The following is a 27,029-nucleotide window of genomic DNA, read 5'->3' as shown; positions in this document are numbered from 1 at the left end:
CCTTTATTTTCCTTTTTCCTTTCTTTTCTTTTTTTTCCTTTCTTTTTTCCTTCCTTTTTCCCCCCTTTTTTTTTTTTGGGGGGGGGGGTTCCCCCCAAAAAATGGAATTAATTTGCTTGGTATGGAAGCCAACATAAGTGAACATCATTATCCCGCAAGAAGCCAATTAGAAGCCGGCCCCCTCGCCTCCTTCCCTCTCTGCACTATTTCCCAACAAAGTCACCCAGAGCTGCTTCCAACATGTTGTGTATGAAATCCGGGGAGCAATGGGAAACAGGTTGGGTCGGTGTGTTTGTACGTCACATGGAAAGGGCCTTCGTAATTAGTCTGGGTGTCATTAACGTGGAGCCCAGAGCGAGCTCCCCAGCCTATGAGGGAGGCTTTATTGTGATGGACATCCGAGGTAGGAATAAAGTTGACGGGAAAAGCCTAAATGCGTGCTGGGAATTTAAAAAAAAAAAAAAAAAAGGGGGGGGGGGGAAAGAAGGAAAAACTTGTAAAACTTTTACGCCAAACAAAGTTATAAAAACTTTTCATGCGTTAAGATATCAAAAGGTTTATAACAATAATAAAGAGTGTGTGCCGCGCGTGTTAAACCTGCTTCGAAATGCATTAAGTGCTGGGCGGCTGAGTTAAATATTAAGCGTCATAAACGCCACGCGGGGTTCAAAATTAGAGTTTGGGGTTGGGTTTTTTTTTGGGGGGGGGGGGGATGTGGGTGTCCCCCCACCCCGACCCACCCCCCCGGCTCCCTGGAGGCGGGGCGGCCGGGGAGCCGCGACCCTCTCTGATGCCGCTTTATTACAAAAGGGTTAAAGGTGATGGACTTGACTTTATTGAAGTTCAAAGACATCATATCTTCACATTTTTCTTCCTGTGGGTCTCACTCCCACCCCCCGCATCCCCCGACCCGCCTCGGAAAACCCCTCGCCGTGGCAATTTTTGGCTTTCTGCTGTTAAATGGGAGCCGGCCCCAAAAACCCGGCGCCGGACCCTCCCCTCGCCCCGCCGCCTATGTCACCCTCCATATAGGTGCCCGCACGACTAGGCCGGCGAGATACGTATGTCTCAACCCTGTTCTGCTTGTACGCTCCCCCGTCGTGGTACCCAAAGCATCTTCAGTGACCCCCCCCCCCCCCCCTCCGCCAGCCCCTTCTCCCCCCCCCCCCCCCCCGCCCTCCCCAGAACATTAACAGCCCTTTTCCTACATGGCACTGATGCTTAATGCTGCTGTAAACTCCCACATGGTCTATAAACTTGGATTTTACAACTGGCATTCCATTTTAGCTCGCGAAAACTTTGAACTAGGCCTACAGTTTCATTGTGCTGCAGTTGAACTGGAGCCTTGGAAAAGGGGGGGGGGGGGGGGGGAGGGAAGGGAGGGAGGGGGAGAGAGAAGAGGGGAAAAAAAATAAATTCCCTGGGCAAGACTCCCTTATTTGTTTACTATTTACTGCGGAAGTCTTTTCCTTTAGCCAGACGGGGTAATTAAGAAAAATTAAGCTGTTTAGTGCCGCAGTCTTTATTACAATGTCTAGACTAGCCGCTTTTGTCCGGACAGCCGCTGCTGTTACGGAGCATTAACTGCCGCTTCTGACCTCCCGATATTCACCTTATTGCACCTCTCTTTAGTTTTCCTAACCTTGGGAAGGTTTGGCAAACACTCATTAAAGAAAGGTGCTTTTTTTTTTTTTTTGCCCTTTTTTTTTTTGCCTTTTTTTTTTTTGCTTTTTTTTTTTTTGCCTTTTTTTTTTGCTTTTTTTTTTTTTTGGTGCGCGCCGGGGGAGGGTCAGCCCCCTCCTCGGGCCGGTCCCGGCGCGCAGCTACATCTGCCGGGAAGATGGCTCCTATTTTGTCTATTTTACTTTGCAGCCCGCAAAAAAAAAAAAAACAAAAACAAACCAACCCCCCCCCCAAAAAAAACCCTTCCTTTACGCCTAGTTTATTCAACGTAAAGCTTAGGCGAGATTTTAGGCCGGGGACAAGCGTCCTCTCAGCTCGCAGGCTCTGCAAAAAGAAATGGGAGGAAATAAAGAAGCGTTTTGCCATCCACCGAGCCCCTTTTTCTTCCCTTTCCCACTCTTTTAATGAGAAACATGCCTCTGAACATCCTTTCAAGATCATATCGCGGCGTAACTAGGACGGGTCTATCACGAAAGCTTGGAGTTGGTTCGCATTTAATGGCGCGGGGGGGGTGCGGGGGGGTGCGGGGGGGTGTTTGGACGGGTGCAAACGAAGAGCGTTTTTGCGGGTTTATCCTTTTCCCCCCCCACCCCCCCGCCGTTGTCAAATAAAATCAGAAGACACCATCAAAGGGGTTTTCATTCAACAGGGTTGTATTTAAAAGCGAGTATGAGAATTTTACAAGAACACGCTCAATGGATGGGAAAATAATCTGCTGTTTCTTGGCTGCTGGGGGTTTTATTCCCCCCCCCCCTTCCTTGCCCCCCCACCCCACCCCGCCCTCGCCCATATGCACAATCCCATCGCTCCACATCAGAAAGCAGGAGAGCATCCAGATCGGAAACCTCAAACGTACCCCCCCCCCCCCCCCAAAAAAAAAAAAGCCAACCCCAAACCCCTTCCGAATTGTTGTATTTACACCAAATACATGCACCACGTCACCAACGGCATCCTCGGGATTTCTTTGTCCTCGAAAACGGTGTGTTGCTTTCGGACAACTGCGAGAAAAAAAGTCATTGTGCAAACGGGGGGGGCGGGGGGGGGGGGGGGGGAAGAAATCACTTTTATGCCCTGTGCCTGGGAGTTGAACTTGTTTTCCTTAAGCAGGAATTTAAGGACTTGACTTTGCATTTGTGCTTTGTAGGTACGAGGTATCCTTGACTTACGGAAATGCAGCTCGTTCCTCGGTGTGATCAGAGTTTCATTCGCTTTTGTATTTTCCTTTTTTTTTTTTAAAAAAAAAAAAGCAGGCTAATACACTGTCCTCATGAAAATGCAAAAAGATTAACTACAACCGGAAAACAGCGAAAGACATCTGGAGCCAAATTCAGAGTAGGATTACTGGGCCAAGAAAAATCCTATAAATTTCAGTTCGCTGATGAATACAATGAACTCCACACCAAACGTGTATTCCAAGGTGGAGGGTTCATATTAATCCCGGTCCTATTAGAGCAGATTGCAGTGAGTCCCATGAATATGGATGATGATATTTCTGATATGCATTCAGGTATTTAAACCCCGATAGAAGAAACCCACACCACAATGACCGCAAAGAGGCTTTTAAGAGGGGAAATTCTAATAAAATGGTCAAATAAAATCATAATGTAGAACAGCTTGCAACGTCTTTATTTGCCACAGAATTTCACAGAGTATCCCGGGGACTGACTTTACATACACAAAGATTTATTTTTTTTTAATTATTATTTTTTTCAGGATTTTTTTTTTCCCCTCTTGTTCTTCGTCTCCCATTTCCAGGAGAAAAAAAAAAAAAAAACAAACAAAAACCAAAAACCAAAAAAACAACCACTACGAAATTTATTTACAAACCATTTCAGAGACAGTTATTGCAAATGTATTTTCGCCCGGATTTCCCCCCCTCCCGACTCCAAACGTAGAAATGATACTGCAGAGAATATATATATGGATATATAGGCACACGCTCCCATATATATACGCATATATATATTTTGAGACAGAAAGGGTGGATGGAGGAGGTGGAAATAATGACCTTCCTTCCGCGTGGAGAGCAGAGATGAGCGTGGCGGTTGTGGATGTGCACACACACACACACACATAGATGGACACACATGTCTGTGTGTGCATTCACACACACACACACACACACACACACACACACTCACCCCAGATGAAGTGATTTGATCCTACAGGGAGACTTTGGCCGCTCTTGTGATAACACAGCTGCATACTGAAATCACCGGGGTAGTAACACACAGCACTGCGATTTATTCAACTGGACAGGGTGCCTAAATAATAATAACAATAAAAATAATAATAAAAATAAAAATAATAATAATAATAATAATAATAATAAAAAAGGGAATCCCAACCTGTTCAGGCAAAAAAGAAAAAAAAAAAAAAAAGAAAAAAAAAAGTTAAATAAAATGTTCATGGAATCCAAGTCCTTGAAGCGGGAACTGAAAGAAAATCTCACTCCTTTTGTTACTCAGCACTGTCCCAGACATACAAATATAAGTAACGAAAAGGCTTAAACTTTGAGGTTGCTTTGTCGACTCAAAGGGCAAACCCATGCTCGCAACTGTTCCTCCTCAATACACATACACTTCGCCAGCAGAGGGGATTTCAAAAGATGTTCACAACAAGGGATTTCCAGAGAAATACTGCAGGCGGTCTCTGCTTAATTTTTTTTCTTTCATTCTTCTGTTCTGAAACCAAATTTTAACCTGTCGGTCAGTAAGATTTAACATCCTAGACAACTGGAGCCTTTTTTCTTTGTTTATATAGACATTGAAGAAAAATTCTCTCTCTAGCTCTCTGATCTGGAATTTCGAATAGGGGCACCTCTTCTTCCTCGTTCTGGGAGCACCTTAAAAGAACCAGAAGGCAGGGTAAATATCCTAAGGAAATGCAAGACACAGACTCATCTTCACGGCCGACCACATAGATAGGAGCAGCTTAATAACTCCGGTTATTAACGCAGGGGGAGATATCTTCCAGCAGCTCGCCTATTGTTGGGGGGTAGCAGAGGTGAGGTTACACAGGGTCTTAAGGACCGTGGTGTAATTATTTTCCCACTGCACGGAGCTTAACGCAGGCACACGCAGACATTTTCGGTGCAGATAGGGGTTTTTTTTTTTCAATAAAGCCTGGGACCGGAGGCAGCAGGGCTGCTGGAGCGGGGTTTAGAGAGGCTGGGGAAAAAAAAAAACAACCCACCCAAACCCCACGCTCAGCTGCAAATCTGTTATCTGTATAGAAACAGCATGAGCAAGGTTGGAATTAGAGGAACTAGATATTATGTTCCGCATAAGTTTTTTATTAACTCCAGTCCTCGCCACACACGCAAAAAGGAATCAAAGTAAAAGGGAACTTAGCATCTGAGCTGCAAAAGGGGACTTGCATCACGAAAGCAAATAGGAAAACAAAACAACCCTCCCCTCTTCCCAAAAGAGCCCCTCGCTGAACGCTAACTTGCAAAGTTGCCTGGATTCAGCCTTTAAAAACGCTCCTCTAAGACTGCCCAGAAAATGTGAGTGCATGCAAAAAAAAAAACCCACCCGACCCCAGAAGACCCAAGCGAACAACCACGTAAGTAAAAGCCCTTCCTGACAAAAGCTAGACGCTCCACTAGGCTTGGAGGAGGAGAAATGCCACTTTAAACAGAAAAGTCGAAGAAAATGCTCAGCTTTGCCTGCAAATTCGGCAGATTTCCCCCTTAGCACTGCACCCCCACGAAGAGAAAAGACTCAACATACAGTTTTAATTAAAAAGAGAGGAGAAAAAAAAAAAAAGGCAGCCCCAAACATTTTGCATGCATCTTAATGCCTAAAAGAAAGCACAGGCAGCTAAAGTAGTGTTCTGCCCAATTGCCTTTTACCCTCAGCAACCCGGGACCAAATCCTTTTAAAATGCTCATGTAACTTCATGATCAAAGTTAATATTTGTCACGATGGTGTGCTTTTAAAATTTCACAGACTCTAAGATACTGTGTCTGCGCCTAACATCTCCATTTTTTTCAAAGAGCTTTTCCCATCGTAAAAATTCTTCTCGTTGGAAGAAAGAGCTTTGTAGGTTATAATAAAATCCTTTGAATGCTTATAAAACTCCACATAAAATTTGACCGACAAAACACACGGGCTAGTCCCTTAACCTTTCCATTTACTGCTCTACCTACTCGAATTGCTGCTTTTGCTTCCTTCCTTGGTGACAGAAGAGGACGAGGCTGAAGACCCTGGGTTTGTGTTTTCCTCCTCATCTTCCGGGTCTATACCTTGCTCTCCGCGGGATGACAGTGCGTGGGGTTGGGACTCTGCCTCCACTTTGCCCTCACCCTTCTGCAGGCAGGTCTCGGTCGGATTTTCCGCCCCGCAATAGGCGTTTTCGAAGAAGCGGTCGAAACCTTGGGGCAAGACAGTGTTTTTGTTCATGCTGGTGTAGAATCCCGTCGATGCCGGGTGGTTGGAGCTGGGGTGGTGGTGGCTGTACACGCTCTCGTTTTTCATTAGCATTTCGGTCATGGTGGAAGGCGGGATGCACTCTCTATGCATCAGATCTTCTGCGGAATAACACGAGGCGTAATTGCTTCGGTGGTGCCATTTACTCGAGGGGTCTAGACCATAGGAGACCTCTCGCACGGGCTGCACTTGCGAGAGGTTGGTGGAGTAAGGGTAGGAGATTTGGCGAGAGGGGGCCTGTGGCAAGAAAGATGACACAGTTGAAAATTCAGGGACGTAATAGGTACAGCTGGGGAGGTAGAGGTTAGAAGCGCAACCTGCCCTTTCTCCAAACTCAGCGCTCCTCTCCTTACGCGACTGGGAGCAGAAGTTGCCCAGGTTCACCGAGTTAAACATCTTTCTCCTTTTCTTGCTCCTATAGCTAGATGTTTTGGATCCGATGTGCGGAGGGGAAAAAATTTGGGAAGGCGAGATGACGCGCTATCCGTCTTAGTCGCTCCGGAGGACACGTGATCCAAAGTAGATATTGTCATATATCAGTTTGGAGCACTTAGATGCGTAGGAGTGGTTCACTTAGGTAAGATCTCAGAGGTTCAAACGATTGGTTTGCAAACACCGCAGAAACATTATGAAAATCAATTGCAGATTTGTATTCATTTTCCCGAAGGCACACCCCTCGTCAGCATTCACAGCAGAACAAGTACAAGGGGCGGCTTGTGAAGTTGCTGGGGTTTCCCCCCCCCCCTCTTTTTTTTTTTTCCCTTTCTTTCTCCCCCCCCCCCCCCCCCCCTCCTCTCCTTCCTATTTGGATTCTGCTTGCTGCTTTTCAGCGGGGTTTGGAGACGGGGTGGGGGCGATTTGGGCTGGGGGGGGGGGGGAGGGAGGGTCTTAGGGAGCTCGAACGGTGTTTTTCCACCTTTTTTTCCCAATATTTTAATTGCGCTGATTATTCTAATTTATTGTTACCGCTATTTCTATCCTTAGAGGTGTTCCTGAGTAGACTTTAGGTAGCTCGGTGAAATAGCCGGAGGTGCAGAAGTAAGTTTTCCAACATTTCTCCAACCCTCGCTGCAGGCGGGAACGCCCCGCTCTTCCTACAGCTGGGCTGCGAAATTATAAGTAAATCTCTATCTATGGCTCTATCTGGGAGTGAGGGGGTTGGTGCTAATTAACAAGCTCCTAACATACGCTAATTACGTTGATCTCTGTGTGCACATCAACTATACATCAACCAAGTTGGCGTGCTTTATGGACAATATACCATTTAAGCAGTGACAGTGTGCGGGGGATCTGTAAAGTTTCCAACTTTAAAGTTAAAGCAGGCCTGGGCTTAATGACTTTTGATATCGAATTAGTGATATATCAAGGAATAGAACAAATGAATTAAGTCAATGCCTAATAAATATTCGAAAACCTCCTTTAGTGTTTGGTTAAATATTTATTACGTAAGAGTGGCGTATTGAATATTTAATGCAATTGTTTATTGTCAATCAATGAATGTACTTTCAGCAAGACTCTCGTCATTTAGTCTTCCAGCTGAATTAAAAAAGATATTCTTATTAAAGTCATTTGTCTTCTCTCCCGTGGCCCGGGAGCCTCCTCTTTCCCCGTCCTTCTGCATTTTCATACGAAAAAACCGGGATACCGAAGTGTTGCCGGATATTTTGCGAGTTTTGCGAAGAATTATAAGGCGGGAAAAAAAATTATCTGGGGGGAAAAAAAAAAAAACAACCAAACCAAACCTCTTCTGCAAACCCTCGGGAAAGGTGCACCTGAAGGACGCGTAACTTCCGCGGCACCAGGCTCCGAGGGGTTACCCCACCGCCTTTAAATAGCCTTGAAGGAGCAAAATTGCCTGCAACAATTGGGCGCGGATCGGGTTTTCACCTGGACTAGAAATCATCTGCCCGAGGCGGAAAATATTCCTCTGCCGAGCAGAGGCGGCTGCTTTCATCCACGTGTGAAAATATTGCAGCGCATCCCCCCCTTTTTTATCCTTTTCTTTACAGGATGCCACTTTTTTTTCTTTACAGGATGGCATTCCCCCCCCCCCCCCCAATTATCCCTTTTAAAACGCCCAGTAAAAGGAAGAATAAATGAAAATACTGAGCTGTCCACACGTAAACCCGAATTAAACCCCATCGTGGGATCCCTTGGGTGGTGGGCTGAGTACCCCGAACAAAACTGAGGCACCAGGCGAGAGCCAGAGGCTTTTATGGAGAGGATCTTGTCAAATCGAGTCGCAGTAAATTCAAGCAACAAGAAGGCAAAAAGGCAAATCTCAGCCTGAGAGCCCTGAGCCTCAGGAGCAGAAAAAGCCGCGAAGGCTGCCGCGTCTTCGCTTTGCTCCCCGAAAAAAATAATGCATAAACCCACCCGAAAATAACCAATTCACCAAGAAGGAGCATCAGAGGGTCCCAGCCCAGCTCGGGGATGTCCCCCCTTGGAGCTGGACATCCCTGGGCGGCTCCTTTTTCACTTCGCTTTTCTCTATTTCATTTTATTTAATTTCCTAGCACCCAACCTGCTGTTTGCATTTGAGCCGGGGTCGCGGAGGGGGGTGTGTGTGTGTGTGTTTGCTTAATTCCCGGGCGAGGTGTAGAGAAATGGGGAGGAAAACGCACCTCGAGCAACCGGGCAGAGGTTGCAGCCTCTGCTAAAAATAGAATTATCCTGCAATTCTGCAGCGATGCGGGGGAAAAAAAGGGGGGGAAAAAGTTGATTTTCATGGAAGAAAACAGTCTCGCAGGTCCGTACCTTGCAGCCGAGCGGAGAGCGAAGGATTTCAAGATGCCCGAGCAAAAAATAGTGGGTATTTCAATAGAGCTTTCCAAACTGTAGTGCTTATTAGGCGGTCTGCCCGGATTTTTATCTATTTATTAGGAAATCTTGAAGGGAAACATGGCGGCTTCACATGCTAAGGTTGTGTGCTCTTCCTCACTTTGAGCCTTCTTCACCCCCCTAATGCAACAACGCACTCCTGATCATTTGTTCTCATTAATTTCTGGGTTCCCCCCCCCCCCCCCCCACCTCCCTTCTCTAGCTTTGGATTTTCCATTGAAAGAGCCGTTCTCATAAAACCCTTTTTATAAGGGATCGGGGCGTGTGAGTCTCTCTGAATGCGTGTGTGTGGGGATAGAGATATACACACATATAAATATGTCTGTAATTCCAAAATGAGCTGTGTTTTCCTCTCCATTGCACCGCTTGGCTGATGAATATATACATATATCTATCTCTCCCTATATATATATCTAGGGGCAAGGACTCTGGCTGCAGAGATGGATTTCTTCAGGTTTGTAATCTGCCCTATTTTATGACTTGGACGTCGTTTTGGGCAAAACTTTTAATTAAAGTGTCAGCGATCTTTTAACTTGGCTTTTTATGGACCAATATTAATACTAACTACAAACTAATAACGTTAAGCTATTGTTTACGAGTGTAATTATTTTTTCCCCCCAATTCCCTCCTGTTTGCAACCTGCGTGGAGGATCTTCTCCCTCCGACTGAAAGGGGAAAGGCTCTAAAATAGAAATTTGTTTGTTATATTTGTTCCAACCTAGATCCCATAGGAAGGCTGCAGGCGTGAAGCTTTGCATCCAGGGGAGGAATTAGAGCGTGTTGTTGAAAAACAACAACATCCGAGCAGCTTTTTAAACCCCAAACAAAGCACATACAGCCCTCAAAAAAAAAAAAAAAAAAAAAAACAACCCCTAACACAACAGCAAACAACAAAAATCCCTGTGGCATAAAACTCGCCGTCTCTCCTCTAGGTGCGTGAATAATTTATTGCTCTTCGTAGGTAAATACATCTAAACCAAGCCCTGGTGGCGTTTTGGTTTTTAAACCCGGTTTAAAGGATAGGATTTGCCTGCTTCCTGCGAGGAAGCGGAGAAGAGGCAGCTGTGGAATCACAGCACTTGAATTTGACCACCAAAGTGACCACCATAAAACGGAATGAGGGCTGGCGGCTCGCATTCCTTTTGGCTGCCCTTAAAAAAAAAAAAAAAAAAAAAAAGGCAAATAACTTTAAGGCGTAGCCTTAAAGCATCCAGAGCATTTCGACCCCTTCGGTTTTTAAACCTGCTTCATTTCCTAGCGAGTGGGAAAGGTTAGAGCGTGGAGGGGGAAATTAAAGAAAAGCTGTATTTGTGCTCCTTAAAGGCAAAAAAAAAATACCTAGGGGAACTTGAGGAGGGGGGAGGAAAGGTCTGATTTTGTTCATTTTGATATGACTGTGTGTATAAGATGAAACTGCCCCGTCTAGAAGATTTTTCCCCCCCTTTATGCAGTTATTTCTCAGCCAGAGGGCAGGGAAAAGAGGCGGCAGCCCCGAGCCCGTCGCTCCTTGTGCCTCCTTTGCAATTATATATATAACTACCCGGCTTTATCCTGGCATCTCAGCCGGAGACTTCTCTCCGTCCAGCAGAAAAAGCAAAGCGCAAGGGGGGGAAAAATTCCACACACACCCCCCCAAACCGCCCCCACCCGCCCTTGCTCCGGAGTCCGCACTCATTTGCCTGATATAATGCAAACACTTAACACATTTAACAGCGTTTTCAGCAGGCAAATAGGCTCAAGGCTTGCAAGATGTGTTTTGCGTTACTAACATGAATTTTAAGGGGATGTCAGAGGCATTTCGTGACCAAAAAACATTGTAGCAATTGTACCAAAATCAAAAACTTGGAGTTGTGAAAGTTGGCTTTAGCTGATCTGTGTAAACATCTGAAGTTATATTTTGATTTAGGTTAATCCTGTACTTGAACTCTTCTCAATAAATCATTCCTCTTTTTTTTTTCCCCTTCTCCCATGGAGGAGAGAAGAGATTATTTTCTTTCCTTCCCCCCGAAAGCTGGAGTTATCTGAACGCGATGTAAGTTCGTTAGCCACCTCCCAACTTGGGTCAAAAACTTTTTTGTAAGTATTGCCATAGAGAAGCCTTTGTCCGAGCCCGTACAGTAAGGAACCTATTGACTGGGGGAAGAAAAAGGGGAAGGGAAAAAAGAAAAAGAGAAGAAAATAAACAAAAATAGAAGAGAACAGATATTTATACCAACCTGGCTTACCCCGTTACCCATTGCTGCTTACTGTGCTCTCAAGATACCTGGTGCATTATTTAGTCCCTGAATCTTTCCCTATTTCAGACAGTCGATCAGAGTTTGCTCTGCCCCCTGCTTTTGGGGAAAAAATAAAGGAGTTTTTCCAACCTGCATCGCTAACCTGGGCTCGCTCGGGGCTGCAAATGCATTGCGAGTGGGTGCAAAAAGCACTTCTTTAGCAGCTGCATCTCCCAGCAGCTGCAGAGATGCGCTTTGCTTTTGCTAAATAGGCTCCAACTCCTGATGTCTAATGACTTTGGCCTATCAGATGTTCTCAAAGTGATTTTTCCCTCCCTTCCACCACGGTGCGGCAATTGCTTCCTCAGATGGACTTCACAGGGGGAAAAAAAAAAAAAAGAGAGAAAGAGAGGAAAGCCAGGCCAGTAAACAGATTACTAGACACCGCGTATGTGTATAGGAAGTCTGAAGGGAGAGACAATAGCTACAAGTGGGAAGCGCTCGGAAAATATTATTGTCCCCAAATGGCAAAGATAAATTTAATTGGATGGACGCCAGGCTGCGAAAGAAAACTATATAAGCTGTGAACAATTCAAAGGGGAAAAAAATGACTTAGATCTCTCTAGACCTGAGCTGCAAGTTCAAAATCATGTGGACTTAATCAAGATAAAAGCAGATTGAACTATGCTTCCCAACCGCAGGCAAGGCTGGGACTGTCTGGGATAAAAATGTGCGGCGGGTGTCGGATTCAAATAGAAGTGATGGCGAAGAGGCGCTAAGAGGAGTTGGGCTTAATAATAACCAATATAACTAACACTTTGCCAGTCGGCCTTCCCACTTATTTTTCTTTTCTCATCGGCCACGGGTCCTTCCCCACCTTCTCCGCAGGGAGAGCTGAGGCCGGGGGAACTTCGATGCCTCTGTGCTTCCCTCTCTTTATTTACTTTCTTTTCCTCCGCGCAGCTCGGTTGCGGGGAGCTGCTGAAGCGTGTGAAAAGGCGAGGTTTGGGGAATTCGAGCAAAACTTCCCAGCGTGCTAAAGGCGCTCCTAGAGCCGCTGCGAAATTCAGCCTAGAGGAGACAGGAAACCCAGAGGAGCTCGTTAAGCAACACCTATTTCTATTCCACAGCCTCCCTCTCCCCCACCCCCCCACCCTCTAAAAATACTGTTTTAAACACAAAGGAAGACATATAAAACACACCCAAACCTTTTAAAAAAAAAAAAATGTCCTTTATTCGCCAGGCATTCCCTCTTGATAACTTTAGCAGCGCCACTAAAATGTGCAAAACCGTGTAAAAAGTCGGAAATTGTGGCAGGGAAAAGGTGTTTTCTGTCGGGTGACCCATTTCTTCGCCGAATAGCCCCGAAATGCAAAGTTCAGAATAGAAGGTGGGCGGCTAATCCTCCCCAGCCTTATTAAAACCGCACACACGCCTGCATGCGTGGTATTTAATCCTTAAATACTCAGGAAAACGTTTCCAAGTATTGCGCTTTAATACTTTGCCTCCCGCATCCCCCCCCCCCCCCTTCTTTTTTATTTATTTTTTAAGTATTCTTTTTCCACAGCAGCTAGCACCTGGATGCCTTTCCCTCAGATAACCGTCGATCAAAGGCGAATCTCAACAGTTGACGGGGATAAACTTCAGCAATTGGCAACCGAGGGCGCGGCGGCGCTGGGCTCTCTCTTCCATCCCCGCGTTAATCAGAATAAAACGCAAGAAAATCCTTCAGCTGCTTCACGGGGGTGACGTTTTCCAAACCTATGTCCGGCTTGTAGAAGAGAAACGGTGCCGGCGGAGGAGGGGAAGGTGGAAAACGCCTGTGCCCACCCCCCCCTCCATCTACCTACGGAGCTGATGTAGGTACCTGCCTTTCCCCGTGCGCTCACGGCCCTTCGCCTGTGAACTGCGCCCCTGCGCGCGTAAAGCGCGCCCATCGCTTATTTTCGGCCGGAGAAGCAGAGGGACCGGGGCGCAAAAAAAAAAAATCTCTTGCCAAGAAGTTGCTCTATGCCCTCCGCGAGCAGCGCGGCTCCTCAAGCTCCCCCGCAGAATAAAAAAGTGATATTCGCCTCTTCTTCTTCATCGGGGATGAGGGTCGAGCATTTTGTTGGTGCCACATTCAGTTGAAATGCATATAGATCTATATAAAAATTAATGCAGCTGGCGTTCTCCTTTAATAAGGTACCGGCTTTAAAATACCTCGTGTATTGAGAGCAGATAAATTATGAATTAAAAATCGGTCCAATGATCGGACTCTTATGTAAGCCCTCCTTCTGGTCCCTCCCGAATATTTTCTTTTTCTTTTCTTTTATCTTTTCTTTTCTTTTATCTTTTCTTTTCTTTTCTCTTTTCTCTTTTCTCTTTTCTTTTCTTTTCTTTTCTTTTTTTTTCTTTTATTTTCTTTTCTTTTCTCTTCTCTTCTTTTCTCTTCTTTTCTCTTCTTTTCTCTTCTTTTCTCTTCTTTTCTCTTCTTTTCTTTTCTTTTCTTTTCTTTTCTTTTCTTTTCTCTTCTCTTCTCTTCTCTTCTCTTCTCTTCTCTTCTCTTCTCTTCTCTTCTCTTCTTCTCTTTCTTTCTCTCTTTTTTTTTCTCTCTCTCTCCTCTTCTTTATCTTTTTTTCCCTCTCTCTCTCTGTCCATATTTATTAGAAAATTGTGAGTCTACAGCACGGGCAACTCTGTGCAGAAATATTAAGTTATTTGCTCTTACACCATAAACGCGCATAGATCTTTGTTCACTGCTGTATTACACTCATTCCGATTGACTGTTCCTATGGATTTCTATTCCGTACAGCAGAGATTTACCTAGGTAGATATATAATTATCTCTTCAGATGAAATGAAGGCTGGTATACGCAAAATTGGCTTCTCCATTGCGCTAATCTCCTTCCACCCTTCCCAGGGCCGGGCATTCAACGCACTATTTCTTTTTCCCTTTGAGTAGACTCCGAGGCAGAGGCCGAAACCAGGGGGAACATTTAATGCTATTTCTTCTCGCGGAAGGGAAAAATAAAGAAAAGTGGAGCCTTTTTTCCTCCTCTCGGTGTTTTGGGGGGCTGCGGGGAGCTGGGGCGTCCGGGGAAGCCGGGCTGCAGCATCAGGCGATGCTCGGTCCCCTCGCAGGGTTACGGGGCTTTTCAGACGGTCATTGTCACATCTACGGAGCCCTCTCCGTGACCGGGGAGGGGGGAGGGGGGGGACACGTCCACCCCATCGCCCCCCACCAGACATCTGCCTGTTAGAAGAGAAAGAAAGAGCAAAAATCCCCCAAACGGGGAATATCCGCGGTTTGGCGGCTGTCGGCCCCACTCGGGGCTCGGCTCGGCAGAGGCAGCCCCCGCCGCTCGCAGGGGAGGTGGGAGAGGGGCCGGGGGATTTTGGGGTTGGGTGTGGGGGGAAAGTGGGGTGCAAAGACGCAAACCTGGACCTGGCGAAAGTCCCCTCCCGGCCAAGCTTTTTCCTCTCTCTGCCGTTTTCCCACGGCCCAAGCGCGGCGGGTTTGGGTGATTTTTGCCGTCCCGGGTGCGTGGGGTTGGCTTCTCCCCCCTCGATTTTTTTTTTTTTAGCCCCCCTTCCCACCCCCCATTTGGTTGTTTTGGGCTTTTTTTTTCTGGAATGCAAAGGCTCAGGGTGAAATCAGCTCCGGGTGGAGTGAGGAGAAAGGGAGACGGGGAAGGACAGCACCACTTATTGCAAGGCAAGGGGTAAAGAGACTCAGGGATTTTGAAACACACACACACCCCCCCTTTTCACCCCTTTCCCGGGGTTATTGCTTATTTATTTATTATTAACGCCTCCCCCCCCCCCCCCCCCCCCGCTCCGCCCCGGACCAGCCCCTGCTCAGGCCTTTTCCAGGAGTCAAATATGAGCAGAAACCAGCTTTGCCCACGCATTAAAATCCGCATTATTTTATTCAGTTTATCCCCATCTCCGAGCACCGACAGCAGACGAGCTTGGCTCAACCCCAAATACCTCCTACACCCAGCTAATCCCCCCCCCCCTTTTTTATTTAATGATTACCCCTCCATGCCCAATATTCCCCCTCTCCGAGACAAAAAAATTCTGCCCCTCTCCCTCCCTCCACCCCCTTTTTCCTTTCTTTCTGCCTCTCTCCTTACCGAGCGAACTTCATTGTTTTCTGGAGGAAATGGTAACGTTCAGACATTAAACCTTAATTGGACTTTTCTTTATGATGTTTAATTTCCTCCACGGCAGACGGGTTTGCATCTTGCTGGGAAAAGAGGAGGGGGAAAAAAAAAACGAAGAAGAAAAAGGAGAAGGGGGGGAAAGACCTTGTTTGAAGTCTGCAGTCCAGCTTGGCGGGGGGAGAAAGGATGAAAAAAATCAGGATTAAGAGAAAAAGTCTCCATAAAACCGACCCCCCCCCCCCCCCTTTTGCTATTTCAGCACTTGGCTCATCTCTCTGCCCCTCACCGGCTCGAGGGGGGGGGGGGGGAAAGGGGGTTTAATAAAAATAAGGGTAGCGGTATTGAGCGGGCAGGTCGCCGGCAATGGCATTGCCCGCGGGGCCGCGGCGGAGCGGCGCGGACGGGCCGCGGAAGGGAGGCGGGAGGCTTAACTTGACCTTCACTTTGCGAGGGCGGCCCCCGCCCACCCAGACGGGCAGCCCAGGCGGCTCCTCCCGCAGGCAGAGCGGGCAGCGCGGGCAGGGCAGCGCGGGCAGCCCTCCGCAGCCGCGGGAGTCGAGGGAAAGAATAACATTAAAATAAAATAAAATAAAATAAAATAAAATAAAATAAAATAAAATAAAATAAAATAAAATAAAAATAGGGGATGGGGGGTGTGAGGGTGAGTGCGGGGCAGCTCCTGGCCCGGACCCCCCCCGCCCCAAATTTCCCAAATTTATTTGCAATCTTGGAGGGGGGGGAGGGTGGTGAAGGCAAGTTTTATCCGCTGCCTAAACAAACAAAAAAAATAAAATCTCGATTATAGTCGAGCAGAGCCTTTCGTCTCCCTCTGTCCTCACCCCGAGAATTTCACCCTACCGCATCCCCTTCCCCACGACCCCCCCCCCCTCCCGTCCTCTAAAGAGGCACCGAAAAATCCCGCAGCACATTTTTTCCCCGACCACCTTTCCTCCTCCCCCCCGCCGAAATCCACCCCAAAATCCCTTTTCCCCTATAAAAAGGGACAACGCGGAACCGCGGCAGCCAGCGCGGCTCCTCTTTGCAAATAGGTATTTTTCTTTAGCCCCTTTCAGGAAAGGAAAAAGAAAGAAAGAAAAAAATAATCCGCGGCAGAGCCGTTTCCTTGGGTTAGGAGGATTTTTTTAAAGTGTGAGGAGAGGTTCCTCGGACTTTGATGAATACATTTTGGGTGAAAAAAAGCCCAGAAAAGAAGTGCCTGTGCAGATGTGTAACTTTGTCGGTGTTCACCCGCCTTTGTGTGTGTCGGGGGGGGGGGGGGGGAGACAGATGCTTTATTTCACAGTCTCTCTATAAAGAGATAATTATATATCTAGTTATCCACCGGAGCAATAAATACTCTTCATCCACAATTACGGATGAAGATGGTTGGTTTAAATACCCATAAAGTCAGTGTTCGGGTTCTGGCTGGAAGTTGGAAATGAGGGATGGGGTTTTTTTGGGGGGGGAATGAGGTGTAAAGAGCCACGGCGGGGGGAAAATCCAAAGGAAAAGCCCTGCGGCCCCGGCAGCCCCCCAAAACCGAGCACGGCCGAGCTAAAAAAATCATCTCGATATTGCTTGGGGTGCCCCCCTGGCAGCGGGGTGCCCGCGGGTGCGGAGGGTGAGCTGTGCTGTACTCATACCTTGCTCCACGGTTACGCACCGGAGCTCTGCACGCGTATTTCCACTCCGCGGGGTGCCCACATCCACCCACATCCCCCACACCCCCCGCATTTACTCTCGCAGATCCCCGCAACCCCATCCCACCCCCCCGGGATTTATTTTTCAGCGAAGAAAAAAAGCCCTGGCCCACACCGCCTATGAAAATATCATTTTTTACATTATTTCTACCTTAAGATATTTTGATTCGAGGTATGTACGGCCCGTTATTTTTTTTGCTTTTCCTTTTTTTTCCCCTTCATTTTACTGGACCCGAAGCCTGCCCGACATTCCTCATCGCTACCTTGGGTCTCACACTGTACTTTTCCATACCTAATTTCTTAAATGCTTTCTCCTTTAGCAGCGTCTCGTCTCACCTCATAATAGTTTACTGGTTAATCATAAAAATAAAATGAATTTCCACACTCTCTGTAATTATCGACACTTCTCCACCCGACGTGTAGGTTTGGGAGGCGCAGGAGTGCGCTGGCTGCAAAGATGAATATTAATACGCTTTCCCTTTGAAATAAATGAATTTTGGCAAACGTTTTTATAATGAGATATCCCGACGGTTTATGTGTTCTCTGTGGCAGTGTTCGGCTAACCCAAGCCTAAAATTAAAGCACAAACTCTCTTAAAAAATTACAGGTAGATTTTTAACGCGGATTTGAGGCACAGGAGCTCGTATTCCAGCTAGACCAAAACACGGGCTAAACGTGATTTATTCTGACCGGGGGAGGTATAAGATTTCTGCATTTTTCTGGTACCAGGAAAGCATAGGGGAAAAAATATTGGATTTTCCGCACTGACAAAAGCAGGCAAAATACTTTCTTTTCAAAAATAGCCTTTTTTTTTTTTTTTTTTTAATCTGAAATAGGGAGAAGGGAGACACCCCCCCTCCCTTGAAGCTGCAGAGAAGGATAGTTAATACGAGATTTATTGGGGGGCGAGGGGCGCCTATCTTTATTTCCTATTTGAGCAGCATGAAAATAAAGTCACTTAATGAAGTCTGACTCTAAAAAAAAAAAAAGGAGTTTGTGGAGAGTCAACAAGACGCAGCCATTAGAAAATCCGCGCAATTTAGCCGCAGTAAGGAGTACGAGCCGGCTGATCTTTTTATCTTTCTTATCCTTTTCATCTTTATTATCACTCTTGTTAACAACACCAATGAGACTGGATACATATATCTCCTTTAAATGCAGTCATCCATGGAGCCATTGTAGTTGCTAGCTACAGATATATTAATTAATTTATTCTCTCAACAGTAAAATATTGCTGTGTCTACTTGCTACCTACCAAGCAATAAAAAAGAGGCTTTTTTTTTCCCCCCCTCTGCACTTCATTAGGCTTTACCTATAAGTTTCCATTTGAAATGATTTGCTTAAAACTAATTACTTGCAACGTACTTCATTTTCCTCTCGCGGGGTCTGGAAGGTTTCAAAGTGGGGTGGGTGGCCATATGCTGATAAATGCCGCTAATTATTCCCACTTTGTGTTTATTTTATATTTATGAACCCCCACTCGGAACCAAACCAAGGCATTCTTCGGCAACAGCGCGCTGGCATATTAATGATAAGGGGGGGGGGGGGGGGGGGGGCATGGGCCTGAAAACAGCCCCTATAACAGCACGGGGGAGGAAAGCAAACAGTTAATATATCACGGAATTAGCCAAAGGACGGAGCCTGAGCCACACGCAGACCGGGAGAAGGAAAACCGGTCCATTCTCCTCGCTTTAATGGGAATTATTATATTTATTGTTAACGGCCGTAACGCTTTAAGCTGCAGCCCTCTAAACCGCGGCGCTTTTGTCCGGTTTGGGGGACTTAGAGGGGTGGGTTGAGGCGGGAACGCGAAATATTTCCACGCGTGGACGCGGGCATCTCTCAGATGCTTGGACTGAAGCCCGAATCGTCCTCGCCCCCTGCGTGTGATGCCCACGTCGCCCGTGTCTGACCCCACCAGCACCGCGGCCCCACGGCAAGGCCCAGCAGTCCAAGGTGCCCCCCACCCTCCGACCACCACCCCCCACTCCCCCCCAGCCGCCCCCGGCACCCACGCTCCTTTCACCTCTCTCTTTGTGCAGCTCCTTTTTGGCCAGGTCCGAAGGGCTGGAGCCCGCACAAAGCCCACGCACACCCGGGGACACCTATATGCACCCACAGCCTATAGCACGGAGTGCTATATAGGCTACGCCTTTACTCTTTATTTTGGGGGGCCTCTAGGAGAAAAAATAAAGAGTTTCCAGGTCCCTCCCCTCCAGGCAAAAGCACCAACCTGGGTGTCAGCAGCGTGGCCGGGTTTATTTCCTCCTGCACTTTTAATTCTTCCTATTTTTCCTTCTGCTCAACCACCGCCGGGGCCGCCCGGATTTGGGTGTAAAAAAAACCCCGATGTGGCTCAGAAGAAGGGGGCGGTGAGAAAATGAGGAGCGGGAGAAGAGGATTTTGGCTGCCTGCCTTGACTTTTCGGTGCTGCTCGCGGACTGCCCGATTAAACTCCGCTTAAAGCGGCTCTTAATGGCTTTGAAATGAGCCCAGCGCTAAGTCGGGTCGGGTCTTGCGGAGGGAGTTCAAAGAAATCAGAGATTTCTACAGCACAAAGGTGTCAAGGACCTATCTCCTGGCTCAGGAAAAAAAAATACCCTTTTTGTATTCCAGCTCCGCACATTATATTTCCCATATTAAGTATACGCTGAAAGTACCGAAGCGGGAATAAATCCCCAAAATTGACCCTCGCGCATTAATATTTTCTACGATTTTTGCGGTAGCTGTGAAATAGCACCTCGGTCTCTGTCATTAAGGGTAGAAATATTCCTCCCAATTAAAGAGATGAGGGTTTTCTCCCCTCGCTAACGAATTCATTTTAAGGCCGGAGCAATGAAATACGCTGCTGAATAAAAGAAACCGGCCCAGAAATAATACGGATTTTATGGCGAAGCAACAATTTGTTCTATCCGCTCGCTGGCAATAAATAAGTTTTATCTATTTTCGTGAGTGTTTGAATGTCTTTGAAATCCAACTATTCCTGTTCAAGGTGAACCGACTTACAATATATACAATTTATGTCACCCTGTAGCACTCAGACCCGTTAGGCATAATTCCTCCTCTTGCCCATTTTCCTGCCAGATTGGCGCAGGGACAGAGGAGGAAGGAAATAAAAGTGTATAAAAGTCAAACCTTGAGTTTGCTTGCACAAGATACGTACACATATATTCTCCTGGAGCAGGAGAAACAGAGGGAAAGCGTGTGCGCCCCTGTCAAACAAAATGAAAGACAAAGTTAAAAAAAAAAAAAAGAAAAAGGAGCTACGACAGGAAAAACGTGAGTTTTCACCCTGCAGAAACCCCAAGCCCTGCGGATTTCCCCAACTACCGCTTCTTCATATCCCCAAACTTAAATCCCTCCGGAGGGGTGGGTCGGGGTTTGCTGCTGGAAGGAGCAGAAGTGGGGCCCGTTCCTACAGAAATATTTGCTTTCCTCCTTCCTCCTCTCCTGTCCAAATCAAGCGGCTCCTGGGAAAAAAAAAAAATAAAAATAAATGAAACTGCTCAGGACTGGATCAATCCTGGTGTAATTTTGGAAGCCCCCAAGAGCACCCACCCTGCGTTGGGGAATCCCGCCTGAGGAAGCGGGGAGAAATGTATGGATTTATCTTAATTGTGTGTTTTTCGCAGAATTGGCTCCATCAGGCTGAGGCTCGGGGCAGCGGCTCCCAGTGTGCCCAGGCTGGACGGTGGGCTGAGCTGGGGGCTCCGGGGCTTGGGGCTGGATGCGGCCGGGACTGGGGGAAGGACCACAGCCCCCACCGTGGTTTTCTTCGGCATTTCTTTAATAAAAATCCCCTTACCGATCTTCTACACGCTTCCCCCCCCCCCCCCCCCCCCCCCGGCCTCTGCGAAGCCTACGGCATCTCACCCCGAAAGGAAAAAGCAGAAAATCCATTATCTATAAATATCCGCTTGGAGAGAGATCGAGGAAATCATAATCTAATTTATTTAAATTGGCCTGACGGGGTTATTTTTTCCTCTTGTTAAATGAATTTGCTGCGAATTTACGCCGAAGAAACGCAATAACGCTGGTCCTCATAACCATAACCATAACAATGAGCATCAACGTGCCCGCATCTAAACCCAGCCTAATATATTCCCAATTTAAGAGCCGCGCTTCCACGTCTCGTTCCCATCTTAAAGTCAGAGCCAGGATTTCTCTGGCGTTCCTCTGGCTCCTGTATCTATAAGGAAGCCCATCCACACCCGGCATTCCCATATGTACATAGGGACCGTGGGAGCCCCTTGGGCAGGGCGCTGCTTCCAGGAGAGGTGTAGTCCCCCTGTACCCTCCACCAGAGACAAAAGAATCCAATTAGCCCGTATTCGAGCTTCTTTCCCCCCCCAAAAAATAGCCTCTCGGTTGAGTTTTGCTTCCAATTAATGCTCCGCGCACGAGTATAACTCATTAAAGCAGCGATTTGGAGATTAACTGAGGCTTCTTGTTTCCCCAGGATTTTTCTAATTATATTTAGAGCGATGCAGCAAGCGATATTTCTCTCCTTTTACAGCGCGTTTTACACATTCATTTAATTATTTTATATATTTTTTTTTTTTACCAAAAGATGATCTGCAAGCCACAGAAGGCGAGGCTGGCTTTTTGTTGTTGTTGTTGTTGTTGCTGTTATTCTTTTATTAACCTTGCAAGTTAATACTAATTTTAAATAGTAAACAGTAAATCACCGAGTAGATGTTTGGTCAATTTTATTTATTATCAAGAAATCACATAATAATACATTTTTTTTTATTATTATTATTATTATTATTATTATTATTGTGAAGCGACTTTTTACATGACTATATAAAGCCAGAACGTGCTATAACAGACATTTGCATAGCCCCTACATAGAATAGCTTGAGGTAAGAAACATTACATATGGACTATACTGCGAAGGATGCATATTAACAACCGCGATAACCTCGACTAGGGGATACAAGCAGAAAAAACGATACCACGTACACGGAGAACAAACACAGAACAAACAGAAATCTCACCGAGCCGCCTTTTTAAAGCAATCTGGAAGAGAATATTGCATATATTTTCATTTTTCTTCGGTATTTTCTCGGGGGGTTGCTGCTGGTGTCTTGGCCTTTGTGTTGGGGAGGACGGTGGGTTGGTGGTGGGTTGGTTTTTTTTTTTCGGGGGATCCAAGTGCCCCTCGGTGGGTGAAGAATAACGAAACGGATCGATTTGTTTTTTGGGGATGGCGGGATTGAAATCCAACACAACATTTCTGACATCTCACCGTAACTCACCCTCATTTCTACCTTCCTCCAAATCCAGCCTCCGTCCCCACCGCTGCCTCATTGCGGGGGGGGGGGGGGGGGGGAGAGCCGGGGGGGGGGGGGGGGGCGCGACTGGGAGCTCAGCTCAGCAAAACCCGCGTGGATTTGGTCCTTTTTTTCCCCGTGGAATTACCACCCCCCTGGTCCCCACGACACTGCACAGCCCGAAGTCACCCTCCGCAGAGGCAGCTCGGCCCTGCGACACAGCGACACGAGGTGCTCTGAAAGCACCCAAAGCTACAACTCCCCCCCCCCCCCCAAATCTCCCCCCACAACCGCCCCCCAAAACTCCCCAAGACATTGCGTTCCTCCACATCGCCTTCCTCTTTTAATTGCACATGGTTGAGCCGGAGCACCTGGAGATATATCTCTATATATGTGTGTTTTAACACATCCTAGGCTTTATTGCACAGCATCGCGACAGGCGATACCCTCCGCGGCGGCTCTTTTGTGTGGGAGGAGGGGGCAAAAGGGGACCCTCGCCCAGAAGCCAGCATTGAAGGAGGAGATGGGGGGTCTTTCTTTGCAAAAACAAGTGGAAGGAAATAAAGCTGTGACATTTCACGGGTTGGGAATTTAAAAAAAAAAAAAAAAAAGGGGGGGGGGAAGAAGGGGAAGCAGCCGGGGAAGGGATGGGGATGAAGGGAGGAGGGTCTGCTGGATGCTCCCGCAGAAATAAAGCTGAAGGAAAAGGCTCATTTCAGCCCAGGCAGGGATTTTTTTTTTTTTTTTTTTTTTTTTTAAGGAGTCGGCTCCATCCTTTGCAGCTCGTAAATAAAAGCATTCCTCGGCGCTGCTGGTCATGACCATGAACGCGGGGAAGCGGGAGCACGTGGTGAGCATCCAGACTTCCCAGAAAACGCTGCTTTGCCATAAAATTAATCCCCCCTCCGATATAAAACGAATGGAGCAAAGCGCGGCGTGGCAAAGCACCGGGCTGCAGCACCGCCGCCCCCCTCTTCCCCTTCAGCCTGAATTAAAAATGCCTATTTTTTTTTTCCTTTTTCTCCTGAATTACGATTTCCCATGCAGGCAAAGCTCCCCGGGGCCCTAAACCTGCTGCTCCCCCCGTCCTAACACCCCCCCCCCCGCCCCGACCCTCGCCTCGCTTCCCCCCGACCTAAAAGTGCCTCGAACACGGACCCGACAAGGAATCACAAAAATTGGTGGGTTTTCTCCAGGAAATCCGGGCGCACGTACAAAGAAAACGTGTCGCATCCTACCAGGCCCCTCTCTACTGCCCTGAAAGGGAAAAAGCCAGGCAGGGTTTTAGGGGGGGACCCCCCCCCCCTCCACAAAGACCGAAACCTCTTCTTGAAGACGGGGCTGTCTCCGTTTGCAGCCGGCAGGACTTTTTAGGGAGGTAAAGAAAGCGTCGCCCCCGCTAGAAACCTGCAGGTTTTTACCCTGATGGGCAGCTGGGGAAGGGAGAAACGGGGTGAAGGAGATCTCTTTCCTCTTAAAAACCCCACCATCTCCCCTTTTTAATTGAGAAAATCGCACCCAGGCGACAAAGCGCATCACCCGCGTTACCCCAGGGAGGAGAGATGCGCCTCGCTCAGACTCCAACAGGCTGTTATCACCGGAGGGTACAAAAAAAGGATTTTTTTCTACCTGTTTTCCTACCTTGTCATCAATAAACGCAGCAAAACAGCACACATACTCCGTCAGCAGAGCTGTTGCAAAGAAACATCTCTTTTTTTTTTCTTTTTTTTCTTTTTTTTCTTTTTTTTTAAGAGGAAGGGTATAATTTTGGGGTAGTGCAGAGAAACTCTGTGAATTCAGAGAGAGAGAAAAAAAAAAAAATCTCCGAAAGGCTCAGTTTACATAGAAGGAAATTCAGATTTTTTTTTTTCCTGGGAGGGTTTTCTAGGGGGGTGTGCGCGCGCGTTTTCCTTCTCCTTGTGACATTCTGGCGTTGAGGACAACACCACCGCCTCGTATCTATAGGGACATAGTGTGATACACATACCTCATATATTATATAGATATATACCATATACACCGGATATATACACAGCCTTTGTCTCTCGCCTCTTCCTAGAGATCCTGGTTCAGCCTAGAGATACCGATCAGCCGCAAAGCCTCAATTTAGACTGAGAAAAACACATCTTGGGTCACACCGTGCACCGAAAAAAAAAGCATCTTCCATAAGGATGCGGGGCCGGTCCTTTAAGACGACGTACCCCATCCCCGTCCCTAATTTTTTTCCCCTATTCCTTTCTTTTTGCTATTTTTTCCCCTCCCGCCTTCCCGCTAAACACCAAACCAGCCCCAAACCCTGCGTGGCAGCCCGGGAGAGGGTCCAGGATCCACCCGCATCGCCCCCAACCCCGGTCTCGCCGCCAGCCGAAGCCGGGCGGGGGTGGAGGGCGGGGGGGGGGGGGGGGAGCGGGAGCGGCGGCCCCCGACGGCCCCGACGGTGCCCGGCGCTGCACGGAGACCCTACCTGTGCTGCTGGCAAAGGAAAAGCGGCTAAAGTCGCGCTCAAAACCTCCCCTTCAGCCCGCCGAGCATCTCTGGAAGCCGTCTGTCCCCCCGCGGTCCCGGCGGAGAAGATGCATCGTTATTATATTTTGTTTTTTTTTTTCTCGCTGTCGGGTTTCATATTTTAAGGGAAACTGGTTATTTAATAATATTATTTCTTTATTCATTGATTTCTGGGTAGGGAGGGGTGGGGGGGTTAAGAGTGATCAGGTAAAGTCCTCGGGTGAACGCTAGAGAGTCTATGTGGGTTTTTTTTTGTTGGTTTTTTGTTTGTTTGTTTGTTTTTTAACACCCGACACGGACGCTTTTAAAACTTTAAAAGAAAGAAAGGGCTTGCTCTCTCAGAAGGAGTCTTTTCTTTTTCATGCGCCGGTTCTGGAACCAGATCTTCACCTGCTGGTCGCTCAGGTTTAATCGGTCTGAGAGCTCCCTCCTTCTTTGGCGAGTAATGAATTCATTGACCATAAACTCCCCTTCCAGCTCTGCCAGCTGCAGCTTGGAATAGGGTTTTCGTTTTTTCCGGGACCGTGTGTGCATCGGGTACCAAGGAGCACCTGGCAAAGGGGGAGCGAGAGTTGAGCACTTGGCAAGGGGAGAAATAATAATAATAATAAAAAAAAAGCCCTCCTCTTTAAAAAAAGGGGCGCCCCCAGCACCCCTCTCTGCAGCTCTCTGGTGGCCCCCCTGTCCCCAGGGTCCCCCGCTGTTCTGGCCGTGGGTGCTTAGGGATGCTCCCAGCTGCCTCCCAGGGCCACGGGTGTTGCGTGGGGCGGGCACAGGAGGCAGAGGAAGGGAAAGGTAGGCGCGTTATAACCGGGGCACGGAGCAAAGGCCGGGCAGGGAACGGGCGACAAGCCTGGGACCCCCCCCGGGCAGGGCTCCACCGCCTCTCCGGCCCTGCTAAGAGCGAGAAACCTCCACCCCAATGCCACCTCTGAAGGCTGCGGGTTGTTTTCTTTTTTTTAAGCATCCTCCCCCCCCCTCTTCTCCCCCCATTCCCTCGGGCAGACACACCTCTGCGATGTCCCCAAAAAGCTCCTGGACGCTCCGCCAGCCCTCCGCGCCGGGCAGGGATGCGCAACCACTTCCCTTCTCTGCGTCTCTCTCTCTCTCTCTCTCTCTCTCTTTTTTTTTATGGGATATTTACATGTTTATAGCCTTTTCTTTTAAAAGAAGCACCACCTAATAAAACATTAGGGATTTCGGTGCTACCCCTAGTGGTCTCGGCACACATAGACACGCCGCTTCCCATCGCCGAGCCCATGAATTACACCACGGAGGAACCCCAAGCCGGCAAGTTTCCAAGCAAACCCCCCACACACACCCACCCCCCCAACACGACCGGATCCAGCCCCGAGACACCCCCCCACCCCCCACCCCCTTTCCCGGGTCTTACCACCGGTGCCTAAAGTGCCGCCTTGGTTCAGGGGGGACACCAAACCCCCCGCTTCTCCGGCCGTGCCTTTATTCCCTTCGTTGAGCAAGGAAGAGCTGGAGTCTGACTCCAAGGACTGGCAGGACGGAGGGTCGTGGGGCACCGCCTCGCTGGTCGGATAGTCATATTTGCTGAAATTGCCCCCCATGCCATTGGGGAGGCTGGATTCGAGGGGCAGCAAGGCACTGTCCCTGCCCCTCTCCTCCCTCTTCAGCCCGGCGGTTTCGGAGCAGGTTTCCCGGTAATAACATTTGCTTTCCTCCACCCGGGCGAGGTCGCAGGCTCTACCGAAGGAAGGGTTAATGGAGACGGGGCTGCTCAGGTAGGGTTGAGGGTACCCGTTGCAGGGTTCCGAGGATGCCCAGGGCAGGGAGCAGACGTTATCCCGTCGGGGGTAGGAGAGGGAAGGCAAACCGGGCAGCTGCCCTCCGGAGGCGCGGAAATTAGGGAAGTAGAAAGTGTCTCCCGTGTGGATGTTCACCAGAGGTCCCACAAAGCCGGGATTAAGGAGGTTGTGCTCGCCCATTTCCGCGGGCCTGACCGAAAGCTTCTACTTTATTGCTATCTGACATTAAACATAGTTAAACCGACGGCTCGGCCCCATTGGTCCGGGGGGGTCACGTGAGCCCCAAATTGCGCTGGGAGGGGGGGGGGGCCCTCCCCTCCCCTGGCAGCCGAGACAAAACACAACAGCAAGTTCCGCCTTTTTACGCCTTTTCTCCCCCCCCCCCCCCCCCCGGGGCCTTCTTCACCCCCCTCCCAATCATAAAAAATCATAAAAAAATCCCATAAAGCA

At 48.1% G+C, this 27,029-nt stretch overlaps 2 protein-coding genes across 2 annotated transcripts; both read right to left on the bottom strand.

Moving 5' to 3' along the window:
• Positions 1-4,295: 4,295 nt before the first annotated feature.
• Positions 4,296-6,512, bottom strand: LOC143171398 (homeobox protein Hox-C11a-like). Its single transcript, XM_076360339.1, has 2 exons — positions 5,837-6,512; positions 4,296-4,528 (listed from the first exon to the last, which is right to left on the bottom strand). The coding sequence occupies exons 1-2, from the start codon at positions 6,510-6,512 to the stop codon at positions 4,296-4,298; spliced, it is 909 nt and encodes a 302-aa protein (XP_076216454.1).
• Positions 6,513-24,975: 18,463 nt separating this feature from the next.
• Positions 24,976-26,763, bottom strand: LOC143171405 (homeobox protein Hox-C12-like). Its single transcript, XM_076360347.1, has 2 exons — positions 26,195-26,763; positions 24,976-25,352 (listed from the first exon to the last, which is right to left on the bottom strand). The coding sequence occupies exons 1-2, from the start codon at positions 26,757-26,759 to the stop codon at positions 25,114-25,116; spliced, it is 804 nt and encodes a 267-aa protein (XP_076216462.1). The 5' UTR covers positions 26,760-26,763; the 3' UTR covers positions 24,976-25,113.
• Positions 26,764-27,029: the final 266 nt, after the last annotated feature.

This window comes from Aptenodytes patagonicus, chromosome 27 (genome assembly GCF_965638725.1).
Source record: "Aptenodytes patagonicus chromosome 27, bAptPat1.pri.cur, whole genome shotgun sequence".
Lineage (NCBI taxonomy): Eukaryota > Metazoa > Chordata > Aves > Sphenisciformes > Spheniscidae > Aptenodytes > Aptenodytes patagonicus.
The sequence above is the reverse complement of the archived record's forward strand: the minus strand, read 5'-3'. Positions and strand labels throughout refer to the sequence as shown.